The 22,629-nt window shown below is 42.7% G+C and overlaps 1 protein-coding gene across 1 annotated transcript; it reads left to right on the plus strand.

Moving 5' to 3' along the window:
• The first annotated feature begins 17,912 nt into the window (after nt 1–17,912).
• On the plus strand, nt 17,913–19,681 carry LOC124693223. The gene is made up of 3 exons (XM_047226687.1): nt 17,913–18,219; nt 18,382–18,614; nt 18,727–19,681. The coding sequence occupies exons 1-3, from the start codon at nt 17,913–17,915 to the stop codon at nt 19,411–19,413; spliced, it is 1,227 nt and encodes a 408-aa protein (XP_047082643.1). The 3' UTR covers nt 19,414–19,681.
• The last annotated feature ends 2,948 nt before the right edge of the window (nt 19,682–22,629 follow it).

A 22,629-nucleotide genomic window follows, 5' to 3' on the forward strand; every position in this document is an offset into this window, starting at 1 on the left:
CGTGGAGTTTCAGGCCGCCCAGCGTCGACAAGCTCTCCTCCTGCGTGACATTAGGACCAACAGCTTTGATCCAAAGGCCATGGGTCCAACCTCTTTTTGGGGAAAAAAAGTACCAACAGCTTTGTGTTTCTATAAAAGTAACACACAAACATGCTGGTGAGGGTAAGTGAATGTGAATCATTCGTCAAGAGCTATAATTTTATACTTTTAATCTGTATCAAAGATTAGTGTCTTAAGGCATCAGTTAGAGTACTTTCTCTAGCTCAACCTACTGACCAGGTTCAGAACAGCACAAGCTAGGACTGTATTAGTTTCAGGTAGAGAGGGAGCTAGCAAACTACAAATGCGTTCAGTGCTCAAAGCTGCAAAATTGATTCTTGTAAACTAACTACTGGCCTAATCTTCGCTTCGTCTTGCAGCTGCTCTGTCAGGGCTGCTGTACTGTCATGAAGTTTCAGCTAGTGTGAGACCAATAATCAACCATTTACCATGCTAATAAAATATTACACGCTAAGCTTCCAATAATATATTTTAAAACAGAGGCGGTGCTAGTGAATTAAAAAGTAGACATATGCAAATGCGACAAAGTTTAAAACTCTTATGACCTAAAGTAGTGATTCTGGTTCTTTATTGCGTATCATCATTATATCAATATTAGATAAAATCAATCTCGTAAACTAATTCTAGAAATAAAAAAGATAAATAATGACCATATCTATTTTTTTGCAACAAACTGACATGATTATTCAACATTGGGAGCTACACTACTAAAGTCAATCTACAGCTCAATGGATAAAAATGGCTCAGGACATGTAAATAAGAGGTGCAATAGTAGTCTAATTAAAAATAACAAAATATGCAGTAAGTCATGAACTGGATTACTGCGGTCTGCTCTCTGCTGATGCTCCTGTATGATTTGGTTGCTGCTACTGCGCTTGCTGATTCGTTGCTTAATCACTTGCAATTTTTAATCTTTAGAAATTCTACATTCGGAATCAGATTGTTGTGCTTTTCTGGGTACTGGATTCAGGAAGTCCTACGCTTAGTATTTTTATGTCTCATATCTGATTGAAATTATCCTGCAGTATGTGTGGTTAGTGCTTATTATTGTATTTACTAGATTTAGATGTGCGCCTTGGCGCACGATCCGTAAAAATCATGCTGATGCAAACTTTGTATAAATAAAGACGATAAAAATCATAAAAGTTGATTAAGATTACGAGACGATGTCCTCAATGTCAATGAAGATGAAATTGCACATGTAATAACTATATTTATAAGGCAACTCAATGAAAGGCACACAACATTCCATCTAAAGACGCACGATCCCGTGAAATTCACGTCGATGAGGCGGATCCGGTCGTCAAGGAACTTGACTCTGACCTGGGTCGCCTGACCCCTGGATCCAGTGCGGCCCATCACCTTGACCTTGACTGCAAGCTTGACCTGGGTATCCATACTGCACAAACACAAGGCACTGGATTTGGCAAAGAATAACACCAGCTAATGTATATTCCATAGCACATATCATAGCACATAATTCAACCGAATGTAAATGCACGAATGCCTAAACACTGAAAGAAGAAGTCAACATATTTCTGTTGTGTCCACTGGTCTAATATCAAGAAATGATATTCCCTGTTATAGCGCCTAACTTACAGCATAAAAATTAAATAAAGAACTGCGGGGTAAAGTGAAATGGCCTTGCGCAAGGATCCTCCCCTACATGCAAAAGTGTACTAACCAGATCATCTTACATGGTGACCTTGTTCAATTCCTAAGACTTAACAGTACTGGTACTTGGATATAGCTCCTTCATTGAGAAACAGAATTCTACATTACCTCACAGTACTTGTCCTTGGGTTCAATTCTTACCAATTGCTGCTGGTTAGAAAACCATATGTAGTACATTTTTATATTACTACTATCCTGAAGCCCCGGAATCTAAAAGCGAGTAGAGATTGGCAAGAACCAGAAGGAGATATATATATAAGGGATATATGGGATTGTATATAACTGAAGAGGAAGGTAATAGATGGGTAATCAATGATCAGAAAGTCGAACCTGCAACAATAGTTGTGCACCTGTGCCACCCTTGAAACCATTAAATTTATCTAATGCATTTTTCCTAGTATGAAACAAATACACAGCTGGTAAAAATGATGGCTCCTGGCTTGTTTCTGAAAGCAGAGGTATGCAAGCAACATGACGAAGAAAAGGAAAGATGAAAGTAGTGGTGATAGCGGTATGGAGGTCTGGCCCAGAAAACTTTCCTCACATACATGAGATCAAATTTGCAAAAGCACAAACTCAAAATTACATAAAAGATCAGAAAAGAGGAATATGCTATGAGCAAATTCATGTGTTTCTTCAGGTTCGTAATGAACATGGTAAAGCACAAACTCGAAATTACATAACAGATCGGAAAATAGAGAATATGCTATGAGCAAATTCATGTGTTTCTTCTGGTTCCTAATTAACATGCTACGATAATGACAAAAATGAAAGGAGCATAACAGTTCTCAGTTTTTTAATAATACAAATTGATTATGTGTGATAGGTGACCCTAGTCTACAAGTTGTGTCACAAATTAGGGGAACTAAAACAATAAGACATTAGGACCAACAGCTTTGATCCAAAGGCCATGGGTCCAACCTCTTTTTGGGGAAAAAAAGTACCAACAGCTTTGTGTTTCTATAAAAGTAACACACAAACATGCTGGTGAGGGTAAGTGAATGTGAATCATTCGTCAAGAGCTATAATTTTATACTTTTAATCTGTATCAAAGATTAGTGTCTTAAGGCATCAGTTAGAGTACTTTCTCTAGCTCAACCTACTGACCAGGTTCAGAACAGCACAAGCTAGGACTGTATTAGTTTCAGGTAGAGAGGGAGCTAGCAAACTACAAATGCGTTCAGTGCTCAAAGCTGCAAAATTGATTCTTGTAAACTAACTACTGGCCTAATCTTCGCTTCGTCTTGCAGCTGCTCTGTCAGGGCTGCTGTACTGTCATGAAGTTTCAGCTAGTGTGAGACCAATAATCAACCATTTACCATGCTAATAAAATATTACACGCTAAGCTTCCAATAATATATTTTAAAACAGAGGCGGTGCTAGTGAATTAAAAAGTAGACATATGCAAATGCGACAAAGTTTAAAACTCTTATGACCTAAAGTAGTGATTCTGGTTCTTTATTGCGTATCATCATTATATCAATATTAGATAAAATCAATCTCGTAAACTAATTCTAGAAATAAAAAAGATAAATAATGACCATATCTATTTTTTTGCAACAAACTGACATGATTATTCAACATTGGGAGCTACACTACTAAAGTCAATCTACAGCTCAATGGATAAAAATGGCTCAGGACATGTAAATAAGAGGTGCAATAGTAGTCTAATTAAAAATAACAAAATATGCAGTAAGTCATGATAAAGTGCTAGAAGTATAAAAAATCACATCAATTAATCGAGGGTACTGGATGGGTATGCCTACGAACATTAAAAAATTCTTATAGCGCCACAGAAGACAATGGCAGGCAAATCAAAAGCAAAAGAAGGGGAAAAGGAATGGAGAATCAAAATAATTGCACCCAAAGTGATCAAACAGATATTACTTAGTGTATTATGATTAATTAGTATTACTCCGTTCCGAAATATAAACCTTTTAGAAAGCTAGTTTAGCTTTCTAAAAAGGCTTTGGAATGAGGTAGTATCTCTCTGCGATATATGATGAATTATTATGTTATGAAAACGTGCAGAATTAGTGTGTGCTATATAAGCATCTACGCAGAAGGCTATTTTCTTATAGTTATATCCCAACACAGAAAATCAAACTAAGATTTTTAGCTCCAAATGCAACAGTGAGGTAGGGATAACGGGATGTAACACCCAGAAAGATATAAGTACTTCTTGCGCATAGAAATTACAATGCCAAGTAATGTTATGGTGCATGGTAATGATGTGCTATGAAAGCCAATGAAATCAAATTGCTTACACAAAGTAGAAAAAATACTGGGTGAAACATGGCAGGACTGGGTGCACCTAGGGACATGCTTTTCTGGTAATACCCAAAAGCTATTCTTAACGTGAAAATAGCATATCATAGTTCTCTACTCTCAAAAGTGAAACATGGCAGGACTGGGTGCACTGAAAAAGACAGATGGAGAATTCAGATTTTGAACAACGAGAGAAATTTATTATTTTGGATACCCAGGAAGAAACTGCAAAGTAACAAAAACAAATATATGATGATGATTTTTGTCTTTTCATAACCTATTAATTCATCAATCACATACAGATAATAATTAATGGAGCAAGTGTTCCTAGACCAGCAAGAGATAATTTTGCATCCTTTGATTACTTCATTAAGTATGGAGCAGAAACCATGTATGGACGATATCTATAACTTCAGTTAACCAATATATTGTACTTTCAATGAATGTGCAAAAGAAAAAATTCCCCAAGAAAGAAGAAAACAAATCATGTGTGCATGTGCACTTTCAAATAAACATTCAGTGTAATAGTATCTAAATAGCTGCAATTTCATGGCAATACAAAAAAAATACAGAATAATTTTAAAAAGCAGGCAATCATATGTAAAACCAAACATAAGAAAGATCGCATCAGCTGCAAGCTGAATTATATCAGATATCTCCACTTTTGCCTAAAAAAAGCTTCCAGAAATTACTTCCTAGCTCCGTGAAATAGGTACAAATGATGCTCAGCTTTTCTTTCACATACTGGTCATGGTAAATGTAATGCATATGTATAGTTTATCAAGTTACTTGTGTAGTCATGTGAGCTTCTGTGAAAATAAAAAAAGACATAAAGAGAAGATGGATGCTCAGATCAAATAGACAGCATTCGGTGTCATGGTCTGCAGAAACAATGGAAAGTCGAAGAAAGAACAAAGCAGCTAGCTGAGCGACTTCCTCCTCGAGAGATCTTCATGACGATGGCAAGGGGCGTGCGCTTCCCCCCGGCAATGGCGATGATGCGAGAAACTACATTGTCCATGTTTCCAGAAAAAAAATGCATTTGTTCAAAGAACCTATTTGAATCTAGTCAAACATAAACATAAGAGCCAACCTGACAACCTACATATAAATAATGCAGAAAAACTAAAAAAAAGAATCTCATTCGAGAATATACAGGAACTCAGATCTAAATATTATGGTCACACTATTGCATGTTGATTCCTTTGCCTACTAAAGGTAGCATCGATCATGATGCTGAAAACAACAAAGCATGAGAGTTATATATAGCTGCAAGAGTAGTTTTACTGTGAACAAACAAAAAATTCCCCAACTTGCACCATGGTTAATTCCAAAAAGGTCCAACGATTACCAGTTTGAACATCAAAATACGGGCATTCCTCTATTAAACTCAATCATCCTTTAGAATACACCTGCACCAAAAACGAGAGGGTGAAATTGAACAGCCAAAAATAGAAACGTAAAATATAATATAATTGTGCCTAGTAGGACCGATGAGATGCATAATTTGGAGGCTGAATCTGAATCGATAAGTTTACGTAAATCATGGCACTCAATATCTATTAAGATAATATGAACAATGGCTTACCACAACATGCATTTTTTCCATGGAAATGAGACCAAAATAAGCGGTTCAAGCACATAATATCCGCGGAACCGCTCCATCTCTAATGCATGAATTTCCACAATTCCGTGCTTCAAATAAATCACCATCTTGACAAACCTAAAGTAAGACAATACGAAAAAAGATTTTTGTCACTTGAAGTTCCTAAAGTAGAAATATCTTGAATATCCAGAAAGTTGAGCCAGCCGAATCATTACAATAATCCAATTAATTAACTACATAGACTCATCTTACCCCCTGTAGGATTTTTGTCAAACACCTTGTAGGCATAAACAAAACGAAAACTGGACAAACAAAGATAAGAATATGTGGGGATTTGAGAGGGAGAGGGAGAGGAAGAAAGAGGAGTGTACGTGCTATAGACCTGTAGGTTGGATGTATTCTTGGAGGCGGGCCTAGGAAGCGGGATGCTCCACCACGGTGCTGTGGTTCCTCTTCCACGCTGCACGGGATTAAGTGAGGCGGGATTGGCTGGCCAGAAAGGAGGAGGAGAGGAAATCGAGGAGGAAGAGGCGGCGGACGAGAGGAGAGATCAGAAACCCTACCCACCATGGTCTCCTTCCACCTTGAGCTCGCGCGCTGCCTCCCCATTCCTCATCGATCTCGGCGCCGTCCTGCCGCCGTGGCCTCCGGCCGGTGAAGCCGCAACCAGCTAGGTGGAGAAGGCATGAGCGGGCGGCCAAGCAAGGGGCTGGGAGGAGGAGGCTCGGGTGGAGAAGGAGAGAAAGGGGATTGGGGGAGAAAGGAGAGGACGGGGATTGGGGAAGGCTTGCTCCTGGTTGTCTCACGCTCGCGCCTGACCCAACCAAAACTTACCCCATGTGAATGACGCGTGGACCCGGACAAACGTGGGTCCCGAGCGCAGCTGCAGACGGGTAGACCACGGCCGTTACATGGCTTAATCTAGCGGGGGACGCGAATGGAAGGCTGCACTGCTGTCTGGAATGGACGGACAAGATGCAGCTGATGGGGAAATCCGATGGCTCACGTGCGAGGATCGCTGTGAGGCCCCCTATGGGGGGCATCATATATAACTTTAGATGAATCAGAACTTATAGTTTCTAGACTGCACGGTAGTGTGTGGTATAGCTTTCTTAGTTTCAGACACTTTCACATGTAGAAGACATAATCTCAGATTAATGGTCTCTTCCGTCATTTGGATATGAGGTTCTTCATAAAGGGATTCTGAGCGAACAACTAAGTCAAGAAATATGAAACTATATTATAAAGGGATTTGGTTTAGAATAAAGTGTGATTTTGGAATATAAAATCATATCAAGTGCGTCGACTGAGTGAAATTGTATGCCACTAAAACATATTATAATGAATAAATATTTGGTTAGCATAATTTCTAAAATCCCGATCCATCGTTTTGTTAATAATCAACCTTTGTTTACTAGCCAGTTCGTGGTTTTACGACCTGATGGTTGACAATTGATTGAAATGATGTTGGTAAATCCGATTTGCATACTGTTGGGGAAAAAAATTGTCAATCCAGCAACTGTTATCGTGATAACATGCCAAGTTCCCCTTTTGATCATACAGTAGTTAGTCTATTGTTTATGGTTGGCCACCAGATAGAATTTTGGACTATCTTGTTGAACTGAATAGAGCAAAACGTCCACACTATGCTTTAGATGGCACCCTTCCAATATTCACATGTGATCACGTGTAATTTTCCCATCAGTTTTTTTTTTTTTTGAGCTGAAAACTGTAGGGGAGGCCCCGACAGTAAATTTTATTAATTAAAAAATAAATATATGTACAAGATAGAGGTAAAGAATGTACAAAAGGGCTTAGCCCAGGGCATAGCCAAAGGAACTACAGATCGTCTAGCCAGGCTAAAAGGGAGGATTTGAGATCATCCTTCATTCTGTAAGAAAGGAGGAAGAGGTCCCTTTTGAAAGAAAGGTCCAAGCTCTAACAGAAGGTGTTTCATTATCAAACATAAGACCATTCCTAGACTTCCAAATATTCCAGCAAGCTGTGACAAAAACTTCAAAGAAGAAAGGTTTTCCAAAGTTGCATCTAGCTGCTGTAATCATCTGGGGGAATTCAAGGCTGTCATTGATCATTTTCCCATCAGTTTAGCTATGTATTGATATACTGCCGGTTCTTGTGTAAGATTTTGCACAACGTCCATTTTGGTAACTATGCTTTAGATGGCACTCTTCCCATATTATCAAGTGATAACGTGTAAGTTTCCCATCAATTTAACTAGCTGTTTATGTACTGCAGGTTCTTGTGTAATATTTTAACCGCGTTGGGCATTTTTCGACAGAGAATTATTTGGCTAAACCGACAGTTATAATGGACATGGAAAACAAAAATGAAGAAGCCATGTTGATGGTGTGCCCACTCTGATTATATGTATATCAATTCTCTATGCATCCCGTGTGCTCCTTTGTATTTAAACATTGATTAATCTTTGCGCCTACAGTTGTATAGCAGCCCATTGATATTTGCTTTCAACCATACTCACACAACTAGCTTCCACCAGGCATTTCTTCATATACACTACCCTCACATGTAAGTATTTTTTTGAAGTTTTACCACAGCGAGAGTTCAGCAGAAAAAAAAACGCTCTCGCGACCGCGTCGTCCCCCGCGGGCGACGGGGCCGCGCCGCCACCCACCCTCGTCCAGCTCCCCCCTCCTCCTCTTCTCCTCCGCCGTCGTCGGCGTGCGTCGCCGGGCAAGGCCCGGGCGGCGCCGGCGGCGGCGGCCCTCGACTTTCCCTCTCGGCGGCTGCGCTGCGCGGGGTAGGTGCGGCCGGGAGGTGCTCCTCGGCCGGCGGCGGTCCGGCGTGGCGGGGGTGAGATCCCCACGTCGGGTGGGAGGAGGGGTGGCGGCGCGGCCGTTGGCGGCGGAGCTGCACGGGCGGCGCCATGGCAGGGCCCGCTCGGCCCGGATGCGGGCCCGGGCGGGGCCCGGAGGGGCACGGCGGTGGCTGCGCTCTTGGCACGCCGGCGGCGCTCACTGGAGGAAGAGAAGGCAGGGCGGCGGTGGGTGGGCGGCGGCGGCACTTCGGCCGGCCGGCTGCGGCGTAGCGGCGGGGCTTTACGGGCCCTTTCGGGTCCGGCCGGGCCGGTTCGGGCCTGGTGCGCCTCGTAGCCTCGTCCGGTCGGCTACCGCGAGCGGTGGAGGCGGTTCCCTCCCGCGTGGCTGCGGTGCTGCTACCCCGTCCCCGCTGCATCCCTTTTCTTCGTCTAGGCCTTGCTCCGGTGACCACAGTTAGGCGGCGAGGATGGCTACAAGACCGTGGTGGCGTGTGCGGGTGGGCGGCAGGTTAGGTGGAGCACGTCGGAGCGTACGGGGTGGTCGGTTGGGTGGTCGGGAGAAATCCCTGTCGGCATGCTCGACACCGACGCGGTGACGCCTACGGGTGTCACCTTTCCTTCTGAAGGGCGTCGGGTGTACCTCCTCCCCAATCCCCTCCGCATACCGAGGAAACCCTAGGACTAGTCCGGGCAGCGGCGGCGTCATCGTCGTCTCCTTGGTGAAGGTGTTGCTTGGTATGCGGTGCCTCGGCGTGCTAGGAGCGTGGTGGTACTTCTCCGGAGGGCGCGGCGGTTGCGGGTCATCATCGTTTTCGTCGATCTGCCGGTGTCGGCATTTTTTCTTCTTTCCTTTCTTTTTCTTTTCTTTTGGGCTTGGTTGTGCTGCGGCCCCAGCGCGTTCGTTGTATCGGGTCGTTTGCTATATTAATATAGCGGAGCGCAAGCCTATTTCGAGGAAGTATTTTTGATGCGGTGCAATCCAATGGACATTTGCTACGACAAACAAATTTAAAAAGCGGAGGTCTTCGAGAAAATGAAGTGCCAACTATGCCCCCTCATAGGTTATTTAATTGATTATTTAAACCTTATTTACTTATTCTGGATACATAAGCTAGCTATATGAAATATGTTTCTTAGAGAACAACTTGTTGCTTTACAGACTACAGTAGACTTGCCGCTTTCCTCTGCATCTGAAATGACTTTCAGTATCTTACTTTTATGATCTTAGGGTCCAATCACTAAGGCGCGTGATACTCTGAGACAGAGCAAACCGAAAGATTTAAGAGGTTAGCTTTCTTTTGTTCCCATGTCTTGCCATTATTTTAATAATTATTTATAATATGAAGATTTCTATTATCTTACTCTGATATATATATATTAGAAGTTAGAATACCAAACTCTTGTGGATTCAGGAATAACGACCAGCGGTTGATAGATAAAAAGCTAATGGTTTCCGCATAGAAATAGAACTTGGTGAATCTTGTATTGTCCACATTAGCAATTCTATTGTCTTTCCATGTGTTCTCTCGATTTCAATGTATGCCGCTTCAGATTTCGTTATCAACCACTTTGAAGCTCATTATTCAACCAACAAAATATTCATTCCTTATATTAATTCAAGTGTTGTCTTAAAATTATTAACACCGTCATATTAATTATGAAATCGTCAGTGTGTCGTGCTGCCAGTTGAGCCAAGAGCCCACGAGAGAACATGCGTTTTGATCTTCAGAGCCACCTTAGTGTCCTTGGTATTTCTGTATCTACAAGGTATTATCGTTATTTGAACTTTTCTTCTGATGTGCATGTATGTGGATGGTGAACAGCCGAGCCAAGTCATTGCTGCAAGTCCTGTTAGTGTATGTCGTGCTAGATGAATTACAATATTTGATTTTGCTTCAGAACATGATCAATAGTTGTTGGGATTTTCTTAATAATGAGACGGACATGAAATCAAATATGTTGCCAAACGTGATTATTACTGGTTCTTGTGGCTATTTCTCTTCTACAGCTGATCTGTAGGAGTGCCTTATACATCCACTTCCTTATGTAGGAGCTTGATAAATGCAGTGAACTTGAAAAGGCTGCTGAACTTTTGAAGGACGTTCAGGTGAGTCTGCTTAAGAGTGTTTCCACATTATGTTTCACTTTATGACTTATGTAGTCAAAATGTGATACTGATAATTAAGTTGTCATTCTGATGCGATGATTTTTCATCATTCGGGTTTACAAAGTTGAACCTGTCAAAAAATTAGTGATGATACATAAGGGATATGGTTGATCCATACACTTACATGTGCCTCTGGAATTGTGAGACCAACAGAAGATTGATGATATCTACTGCCAAACTGGCCTACATGGCATGCCATCCATTTCGTTAGAGAATTTTAGTACTTCAATGCTGGAAAATATTGTACAATGATCTGTAAGTAGAGCTTAGTAAGCAGCCTTTTAATATCTGCGCGGCGTGCCACCGCGCCCGTTCATGCTAGTACTATATTAAACCTTAACAACTTCGTTTTTCTCAAATTTTTGATTAATTTTGCTGCCTCTTCCATTGGCTGACACATGAGTTTTTGTTGCATCTATTTGGTTTCGTGTGCACATACGGGGTCACTTTGATTTTTTTTTGGGTTTACCCTGTCCGTTTCCCTATTTCTTTCCTTCCTTTCGTGTGTGTCTAATGTTTTCTTATGGCTCTACTCTTGATGTCATTCTGCACCCTCCCTTGACCGGACCCACATGTTCCTGCCGATGTTCCTCTCCTTTTTTCTTCTTCTTTTTGACCGCTCGATTAGTCCTCTTCTTCTCCGCTTGGATCTTTCTGTGATGGTCCGTCCACCGTGACGTCCGCTGTTTTGGCCCGCTCATTTTGCCTGCTGCTTCTCTTCCTGCTCACGGAGAGCACTGCTCAGTCTGCCTCTACATCTGTTTGTGCTCATGGAGGGGCTGTCCGTGGGGGGCCGTCTTGCCCCTCGGTTGCCGCCGCGTGCAGGCCGCCGTGGTGCGCCCCGCCGCCCACTGCGTTCGTCATCGCGGCGCGCCCGATCTGCATGCGGCGGTTCGGGTGGCGTTGGCCGCCGTCGGTGTAAAGGTGGGCCGACAAGAAGGGCGAGGGGAGCGTCCTCTCTTTCCATCGGCAGGCCGCACCACCATGGCAGGCTATGACCTCGGGAGGTAGCTAGGGTGGCGGCGACGCGAGGCGGGATGGCAAGCAAGGGAGGGGAGGGGGGCAGATACGGCCGCCTTGAACGGCGACCGACCACCAGCAGGCAGGTGCGGCGCCGGCCGCGTCCTCCCCAACATCCCCTTTTTTCCTCCGGCCCCGCTTCCTCTCTCTGTCAATGAGCGTGGTAGTTGGGGCAGTGGAGGGTGCCGACCTTTGTTGGCGCGTCATCGGCTACATGTTTACTTTTGGCCGTCGGTGCATCCCTACCAGATTCGGGCGGTAGAAAGAGCGGCGGGGGTCCGGCTGATGAGAACGGCAGCGCGCAGGCTGACCACCGGCATCAAGTCCTGATGAGGGACAAAAAGCAAGTCAGTTCTCACTCTGTCGTCTTCGACACGGTACTAATTCGCCCCCTCCACCCCCACGAACAGGTCATGGGGTTCGTCGATGCCCCCGCCACGCGACAACGGCAAGAACGTCCATCTCGGCCTCGCGGTGGGGGACGGCGGCAGAACCTGCAGACAGGAGGGTGGAGGCCGGCGGAGTGGACAGCACCCGCTGGGTGGTCTGCATACTGTGGCGGCGCTATTCGCGTTCGGACTTCTGCTGTTCGTGGGAGTTGGGTATGGTCCAGCCATCCCGCTGCTCGACCTTGGGTTGGGCGCGATGCACGGTGGGATCGCATCCCGATCCTGGCCCTGGCTTAACTCACTCGCTGCGCTTCACACGGTGAGTATGCCTGCTTGCCCTGTGTAGATCCGTTGAACGTTGATCCTAATTTTCTAGGTGTTTTTTCCTTTTGCCTTTTGGCCTCCCAATGTTACTAGATGCAATTTGAGTAGTACCCCAGACACGCTGACCAGAGACTACTTTAATCTCAAGTTGGTTTCCTACTGACATTTATAATTTAATAAGAATTGAGGATGCAAAGTTGGCCGTTGCAAATCAACATCGTTCACCTTAATTAGAACAATAGTTATGTCTAGCTATGGTACCGCAACAAGTGAATATTCTCTGAGAATTGTTAGTCCTAGCGAGTGACGCAAATCCAGCTGTTAGCTAAATGGGCACAAAACTGAAGATGTGTTGTGTTGGGGTGAATTAGGAAGCTAAAAACTTACTAAGAAAGTTTCCGACTGATCATGAATCTCAGGATAATGCATCCTTCATTGCTCATCCTTGGATTTTTGATAAGATCCTACATCTAGAGATAGTTCCTTGATTGTGCGGCTGCGGTTTTGCTCTAATTGCGGTGAAGGTTTGTCCTTCATTATTTTCATCCATTTCCACATCCTGTTTTTGTTCTAATTAATAGAATTATAGGTATTTAGTAGCAAGTAACTGATTTTTCTCATCTGATATACGAGCAAAATTACTTCTGAATTAGTCACCATTTTTTAAAATTTAACTCACTGGTTGTCCCAAGAAAACGAAGGCATAGCTGATCATTCACATGGGGCATTACAATATTATTACAGCGTGTTCTTTTTCTTGCAAGTAATGGATATTAGAGTGCCACCCTTGATCTATTTATACTTAACACTGATTTAACACTTCCATAGATCCTCGCGTGAGACTGTAGAACTTGCCTGATGCTTAGTACCACCTCACTGAAGAACGCAAGACGTAGCTGATCATTCACATGGGGGCATTACAACATTATTACATCGTGTTCTTTTTTCTTGCAAGTAATGGATATTAGAGTGCCACCCTTGATTTAGTTACTACCTAACACTGATTTAACACTTCCATAGCTCCTCGGGCTGAGGACTGTAGAACTTGCACTGATGCTTAGTACCACCTCACTGAAGAACGCAAGAGGTAGCAGGGTTGGTGCCTATATAATAGAGCAAGTGTGCTGTGTGTAGACACTAGACACTACCGATAAGACTCCGAATCCCAGACATGGACGAATGCTATTTGGTCCGCACGAGAAAACAGCGTTTTCTACGGAAGAAATTAATTTGTACGGTTTAGTAATGAACTGATGGGAACCCGACATGGTCAGGTCACCCGATGGGTGCGGGCATGGGTCTACCACAAGTCCCATGGGTCGGGTCATGGGTGGGGAGTCAACACGATAGGGAGATCGGGCATGGGTCTGGTTATTCCCGACCAGACCAAACCCGACTCAATTGCCAGCCTTAGGTACAACCAATATACCCATCCGTGAGCATTTTATGTATAGCATATTCACAGAATATGAGCACTTGATCCTTTAGAATGACAGTGGTTGCAAGATAGTATATAGTACTCTGTTTCATGAAATATGTGGGAAGTTGTCTAAATTCGAATGTATCTAGACACTAAATAGTATTTAGATATATCTAAATTTTGACAAATCTCCGACATGTTTGATGAGACGGAGGAGTACCATTTGTTGAATTTGTGCCACGATTTTAATCATACATCTTGGATGTTTTTTCCTGTACAAACTATGCTGATGTCTCTTTCAGGAGCTATTTCAATATATGAGATCATATATTTATTGTGTCTACTTAGTCTTGAAAGAAGCTGCTAGATAAGGCCTGAAGTTTGTTGATGATGTTCATTTCTGCGATGATTTATTGGGTGTCTGCTTATCTTTTTTGACTAAATTTGTGTACTATTTTCTGAAGTAAGAACATAGTTATGTAAAAAGATGTTCATTATTTAGCTTAGCATACAAGACACCACGTAAGGGATTTTCTTATTTAGCTAAACAAAGAAGATGTCATCTTTGCAACTGTGAAAGGAGCATACCTCATAATAGCTATTAGGCTTGAGAAAATGTTATAACTGCTCACTTAGTTGACCTTATAGCTTCATATCTTTTTTGAGATTTCTTTAACTAGGAATCTTATAATTTATTTCAGGTATGTCACTATTGGCTTATATGATTGATTAGTACTTAACAACGATAGCCATGCTTTCCTCAACAATGATCATTCCTACCCACCGTCTTCGTTTCAGGGATGATCATTAATTCTTTATTATGATGAGCCCACATATCGGAATGCCTTGGTCAACTAGCTACATAGTTTAAAGTTCCGATTTTATATTCCTTGGGGACTATGGATGAACTAAATTGGGTGGCTCAAAGTTAGGTTACTTTCAAGATTCCGAAGACAGGGAAACAAATCTTTGGTGACCATGATGCTTGTTATATTGTGATCCAAATTCATATACTAAAGGGAGGCTAACTTCGACGAGCGGAGCGAAGCGGTACGGATCGTTGCCACCGTCTATATATATTCCACTGTAAGCCGCCGCTAGGGTTTCATCGCATCATTGTACACCCACGGCTTTTGTAAACACCACCAAAATAATGAAGTTTTTCTTTGGTTGGCACCCGTGGTTTTCCCTTGTGTGTTGCAAGGGTTTTCCACGTTAAAATCTCGTGTCCCTACTGAGTGTTTTACTTTTCGTTCTTCGTTTATTGTGCATCTCGATTATAACAATGCTAATGTACCCATCTTAGATGCTTCATGTGCTTCCACTTTGGTAGACAGCGGTGGAGGTGCAAGAATACGGTGTACCACATCAATTTACTTTTTATTAATCATTCCCTTGCTCATATGTTTGACTGTCACTTTCCTTTTATTTTCGGTAAGTATTGATGATTTCTTGTATTCAATATAATCTCTTTTTGTTCAATCTGAACCAATGAATGAAAAACTTGAAACACATCTTCTTTTATTTTCAACAAGAATTTTAGAGAGGGCGGTGGTAATTGATTTTAATGGCTAAGAAATTGTTGTATGCCGGTATTCATTATAAGTTACTTAGGTAATATTTACATGTTATGTACTTCTCTATGTTTTACGTGCCCCACATGAGTTGATTGGTTGGTTTCTACTACCTGATCTATGTGTTCTTAGGTTATAGTCTGATTTGTTCCATAGGTTGTCAAAGAAACTCCCATGGCCGTCAACTCTTGCACTTGAACAACGTGCTATTTTACTGATTATGGACCACATAGAGCTGTAATTATAGAGTCCATGAGTTGAATGTTTGAGAGCGAGAAGTAAGTGCGGTCAGATTGACGGACTATGCGCTATGTATGGCTCTGCATGCACCAATAAATTGTATTGAATTATTCTACTGCTCTAGTTGGTCTTGATTTGCTAAGTAAGAAAAAATATACAAACACTTGGCGAGGGTTCTTATATTTTATTTATGTTGCTCGAGTATTGAGAAGCTACTTGAGATTGTCATTATTTTTCTTTGGTAGAAGAAATAATTGTGCCAAAGCTATAATAGGAACATAACAACTTCAGCATGGTATTGGATATGGTTTGAATTATGCTTATTCACCTCATTCAAAATCATAAACACCGACCAAACTGACGACACTCTTTGCAACAATCGGATAAATAAAATGTATTTACCATCACAAAACCACTACCAATTAGCCAATATATGGCGCGGCGTGCTGCGCGCATCATTCATTGCTAGTTTTTTTAGATCTAAACATTATTTTAATTCAAACATTTTTCGGATTCGACATTTTAAAGTTCGAACCTATTTAGGTTAGAACATTTTTCGAGATACGAACAATTTTTGAATTTAAACATTTTTAATCCAAACCTTTTATTTTGGGGACTTCGTATATATAATAGTTAACACCGAAGGCAGCGACCACCGGATAGAAGCGTTGAATCAAGCGACAAAAACAGAACAAAATGACGATAGAATAACACTTAAGGCATTTGTTACGCCACAAATAGTGCAACTACTAACATCCAAAACGATCCCGACGCGATAGCAAAATAAATAGGCCGACCCCATCACCCGCGGGTCCTAACGCGACCCCAAACGGAATCATCGCTTAAAGCGTTGGATAGGAGCACCCGCATAAAGTGTGCAAATCCTATACACCGACCGGATCGGTGTGTACGGCATCTGCACACCCATGGTCGGAGTATAGGGCCGGCCCATTTCGGCCTTTTTCCTTATTTTTATGTTTTCTGTTTATTCTTTCTCTTATCTTTTTTGTTTCATTTTTACCTTTTCCTTTTTTTCTCAAATTCGTAAAACTTACAAATTAAGAAAACGTACAATTTTGAAAGCTTGTTGAAGCTTTAAAATTATTCAAACTAAAAAATGTTCAAACTTAAAAATGTTCAAGTCTAAAAATTATTCAAAAGTTAAAAAATTGTCCGTATTTGAAAAATCAAAAAATGTTCAAATTTAAAATATGTTTATGTTCGAAAAATGTTCAAATTTTTAAAAAATGTTCAATCTCAAAAAATGTTCAAATTTGAAAAATGTTTAAATTCTGATTTTTTCCAATTTTTTTTATTTTATTGAAAAAACAATTTTTAAAATAGTCATAAAAATTAGAACATTCGGATTTAAAAATATTTCTGCTTTTTAAATAAGGAAAATATGTAAACAGAAAAGAAAAAGAGAATAAGAGAAAACAAAAACGAACTTACCTGATGGGCTGGGCCGCGGCCAACTGCAGAACCGCCGGGTCGGTGTATAGCACCTCCCTAAAGTGCGCCTGTCTGTTGGAGATTACGTCGGACTACTGTGACGGGCCGGGTTGGCCTCGGCTTAGCGTGGGGCGAAATAAATATAAACATATCCTATGCAGAGAGGTTATCAAAAGGATATTCCAGCCAGATCGTCTCCTTCCTAGAAACCCCAGCCAGATCGTCTCCTTCCTAGAAAGCCTAGGACCAGGCGGCGGCGGATGAGCCTGATGTCTAACCCTGTTAGCCAGATCTCAACACAAAAAGAGAGCGAGGGTGTGTGGCGGCTGGGGATATTAGTTCTTCCAGCCCCGAGATGGAGATGACGGATCTAAATCGTAAGATGGAGCTCGCATGCTTTCATCAGATCCTCAAAGAACTCGATAAGTTTGTCGAAGACCTCTCCTCCTATTCGATCACGACCTGTTCGTCGGGTGATTTGCTGCCTGTTTTGCGCATAAGACTGTCAAAATTGCGTAAATCATATGCTTGTATTACGAGGTTGTATTCTCGCACGCCGGAAGGCAGTTCCCCTTTCAGGATTCCACGTAGGGTGCGGGATGCAGTGGTGTGGAAGCCTTCTGAGGTGGAGATGGACAGAGGCAAATCCTTCTTGGAGGAGCAGGAGATTTGTCCAGAAGTTACCCATGAGGTGCAGGAGGAGACAAACTTGGAGCTTAATCTCAAGGATCTGAACATACCCGGATTCAAATTGGACAAAGAAAATTGGGAATCTTCATTCCTCCTGGACGGAGATGATACTGGTGGTGGTGATGAGGACGAGCATTTGAACATATTCGGATTCAAATTGGACAAAGAAAATTGTGAATCTTCCTTCCTAGACGAACATGATACTGGTGGTGGTGATGAGGAAGAGGGGAGATGGACAGTGAGAATCCCCCTATGGAGGAGCAGGTGCGGAGTATTGGCTCCAAATTCGAATTCGAGATAGGGGCAGAGATGGTGCTGCGTCCGGCTTATTTAAACACATTGGACAAATCAACAGTAGAATCAGTATCTTCCAGATTGGAGGTTCATGACAATGAGGAGATCGACAGAGGCAAATCAGAAGAACAATTAACCCTGGAGAAGGAGGAGATGGTGGCTGAGGAAGAGGATTTTACGTGTTACAGAAGTGACTGGGAATCTTCATGGGGATCAGACGGTTGCGGTTTCTTCGAAGACATGAGTGAGTAAACACACATCTTGCTCAATTTTGTTTAACAAGATATAGTTTACTTCCTGTTCTTTTACCCTTGATCGACCTTCATTCTTAGGGATTGGATTGGCTTTCCTTATCTAGTAGTTTATGTCAGATTTCTAACATATGCGTCAATTTGGTGCTGCACAGCGCAAGTGAGTTCCATGCACTTCACACACTTGACACCTAAACGCAATCGCTTGGAGAATGGTATCATGGATACCACCTTGCAGATTTTCTCCATCAAACTCACAGAAATTAAAGGTGGCTTCAGATGGCCATTGTCTGTATATGGTGTGGTTGCTGCCCGGGATGCTGTTGATCACAATCGCAACCTTCTCTTCTGCCTCAGTAGGAGGATGAGTCAAAAAATCAAGCAAGGCGTAAGTATAGTATCTTTGCTTTCATTTTTCTTTTGGTGATATTGCTGCCTGCCTGCCTGGCTCATCTGCCTTGTTGATTAGTAGTTAATGAGGTGATTGATGATGCTTGCAGGATCCTTTTTTGCGCTTGATTGGTCCGTCTCGTGCAATTGTGTTCAAAGATCCTGTTGACTTTGAAATTCAACTGAAAGTTCAATTTGGAGCACTGTCGCAAGATAGAGCATTGATCAGTGGGACGTACCATTATGCCGGACGTGGCCTTGGTGCAAAAATAATTTGCTTTGAGAACTGCTTCTGCAAAATCGAGTTATGCTTAGAGCGAGTTGTAGAGACGGTCCAGGCCACTGTCTGCAGTGTACGTATTCTCAAACAGGGGTCTCAAGTTTTTAAATATGGATGTCGACTGGCTTGCTCAATGACATCATGTTCATGTAAGCTCATTGATGGTAAAGTCACTTATACTACTAATGCCCCATCTGGTGAAGTTGTGCTGCTTAATTCTCATTCTCCACCAATGTCTGAGGGTTCAGATGGTTATATTGATCTGGACCGGCGTGTTGTTTCTGTACAACTTGATGGAAGCCTGGAAGTTGTCATACAAGCCTACTCAGCATCCGGTGATATCGCTGCACAAGGTCATGTCTCCTTCGCACCCAAATCGTGCAGCGTAAGTCAGGATAATCTTTTTGTTGGCGATGCTCAGGTGGAGATTACGGTTGCTTGGTCACTTCTTGTCGAGAACAAGCGTGATATTGCTGGACAAGGGTGGGTGTTTGAAACTTCCCATCTTGAACACTGATGTGGTTCTTTGGCGATGAGGGCTGGACAAAGGCCAACCAAACATTTGATGTGTCCATTTGGCTTGTTTAATTATCTCTTGTTTTCTTAGTTATCAATGTAAGATGTTCAACTATTCGTGCAGTTGTCTGATTTTGTTCTGGTATCGACTGTAACTTTGAAGTTATGTTGTGTGATTTGTGTATCAGCTATATCTTATACTATCTGTCTAATTTCTGTTATCGACTCTTAACTTTGAAGTTACTTTATATTGAATAATTTGTAGCCTAGCGTCTTTTTTTGTGTATTTATATGTTTTGCCGTTTTTGTTCTGGTCCGATTTGTTGAACAATTACCGCTCATTCCATCTTTTACAATTATTATATAAATGTGCAAGGTCTGCTGGGATCAGTGGAAGTACTTTGCTTTGCAAAAAGATTTGTGACTTGCCTCATTCTGTTGAAATCCGGAAGTGTTATTTCTGAAGGAAGGAAGGCTGGACGTGTCAGGTTCGTTGAGAAAAGAGGGATTAAGCTGGTGCCCGGAGTACTGCGATCACTCTTTCTACCTAGCTGTTTGCATAAGGTCATGCTATGTGGCAATAGTCAAAATAAGCGTCTAAGCCCTATCCCTTATAGTGTGCTAGTGCTATGTTTTTCACTTTTACTGTTTGGGAGGATTTATCAAGTAACCAAAGCCGTAGGATTCTCACCATCCATGTCATTGTCTCAATCGTGACTATGCCCAGGTAATTATCTCTTCTTTTTTTTTTTTTGCACAAGAATGTATGGAGTAGGTTTAATTCGATATAGTGTGGGCATACGAAGGGTATCAGTCCCCCTAGCCAGTCGCATTCTTCTCCACTTCCAGTCTGTTGGTTGCATTTTCCAGTGAAAAACGCTTCCCTTCACCCGGACGATCCATCCTCCCGATCGTCCTGGTCTAGCGCGCGCCCCGCGTCAGTGTGTCGAACAAATCAAAGCTGTCATCTGCCTAGTGTCTAAGCCCTATCCATTGTAGTGTGCTAGTGCAATGTTTCCACTTTTACTGTTTGGAAAGATTTATCAAGGACACGTTTGGTAGGGTGGGCTGAATTCCTACCACTGGGCACAACGAGATGGGCGAGCCACATTCGGTCCAATGTTTGGTAGCATGTGTTGCATCAGGTTGTTTGGATGCTTGGATAAAGTGTTCCATCTCGCCACAGTACATGTGTTTGGTTGCCATTTTGGCCAACCAGGTAAACCTTCTCCTCACAACATTTAAATATAATGGCCTTACCATCACACAAGACACAAGAGCTCAAACACAGGGATACGCACAACACATAGTTATACACAACGACACGGTACTTAGTATCTAATCCTAGCGTACAATACTTAGTATCTAATCCTAGCATCAGAGTGGTAAGACGCCTATATAAACCTGCGGCAGACTACCCAGGTCTAAAAGGAATGTTCAACACCCTCTACAGGTTAACATTACAGTCACATATGCACAAAAATAAGTGTTTAACAACCTACTAGCGGTGACGATCAAACATGAACAGAGACACGAATCAAGCACCTGGACCTTAACAGCGAGGATCAACGTAAGGGTGAATGGATCGTGGCGCGACTAGAGGGGGGGGGGGTGAATGCTCGCTACTCAACTTTTATGTCTTTTTCAGTTTTAGGCGATGCACAAGTAAAGGTGGCAACTTTAGCAACTATGGTGAGCCTAGTATGATGATATGAAATGCAACAAGTAAAGGAATCGATAAGCGGGTAAAGAGAGGGAGCGGGACAATCGGGGTAGCGGAGACGGAACACGATGTGTTTCCCGCAGTTCCTCCCACAAGAGGGGGTAAGTCTGCGTTGAGGAGGTGTTGACCACAAAGGCCAATGGCCACACATGCCTCACCTTGTTCCTCGAGAAAACTCCACGAAGGAGCTTTCCCTTCTCCACTAACGAGGCCGGTCGAGGCGTGATTCCTTCACAAGGTTGGGGCGAGCTCCGCAACAACGGAGGCTCCCAACACCCTATGGGGCTAGCACAACTCCAAGCTAGCCTCCATAGGAGCTCATCTTCAACAGATCCCACAAGAGGAACCCTAACATAAAGTCCACAAAGGACTAGGTGAGATTGGTAAAATATTTTTCGGTGGAACTATAGATCGGGGTCTCCTCCACCACACCTCAAAGTTTGGTCATGATTGGTTGGATGGGGAGGGAGATCCTCAAGGATTTGAGCTCAGCAAAAATGCAGGAGAGAGAGAAAAGACTTAGGTCGAGCTGGGGAAGAAGACCCCTTTTATAGGGGTCCATGAATCCAACCGTTACCCATAGTTTCCGCTCAACCGATACTATCGCATGTGGGAGCGGTACTACCGCCTTTGGGCAGGAAGATGCCTTAAGTGAGGTGCACGTGGAGCTTGACCGGTACTATCGGTGCCGGTACCGTCAAGGTACCGACATGGTCACCTCAAGCTCTCGACCCCCTGCCCGGTACCATTGCAGTACCAGGGCTAGGAGTACCACCGTGTTTGCATGACCGGTACCATACCGGTACCAGAGCGGTACTACCGTGTTTCACAATTTCTGGTTACTCAAGCGGTAGTACCAGCTTAGGTACCGTCAAGGTACCGACATGCTCTCTGCAAGCATTTCCTAAAAGACGGTACCATTAGCGGTATCTCGATTGGTACTACCAGTCCCAAAAGGGAGCGGCGGTACCGCTGCGAGGTTCCAGCTGACGTGTACCTGGCGCTGAGTGTGGTAGAGGTACTACCGCACTTGGTAGCGGTACTACCGCACTCAACACCGGTACTACCGGTTTTGCTGAACTTGTTTTCCTTTCTTTTCCTCTCCAACCATGTCTCCTCGCGACACACACACACAAAACCACAAAAGCTATCAACTACTCTTGAGTCTTCCGATCCTGAGTCGTTCAACGAGGACATCGTGCACCTGCAAATCTTTCAAGGCAACTATGCACACAGTGAAATATATTCGAGTGTTGTTATCAAACATACAAAACACTCATGGAGAGATCTTTTTCTTTCAATCTCCCCTTTTTGGTGTTTGATGACAACACAAGAATTTGCAATATAGCACAAGATATTATGATAATATTTTAGGTTTGCAAAATATATACGGAGCTTCCCTAGATGTGTGCATTGTTGGAATATGCATTTGAATACAAATGCACAAAATCCTAGGAACACAACTCCCCCTAGATTTTACAAACCAAGCACATA

This window comes from Lolium rigidum, chromosome 2, assembly GCF_022539505.1.
Source record: "Lolium rigidum isolate FL_2022 chromosome 2, APGP_CSIRO_Lrig_0.1, whole genome shotgun sequence".
NCBI classification, from domain to species: Eukaryota; Viridiplantae; Streptophyta; class Magnoliopsida; order Poales; family Poaceae; genus Lolium; species Lolium rigidum.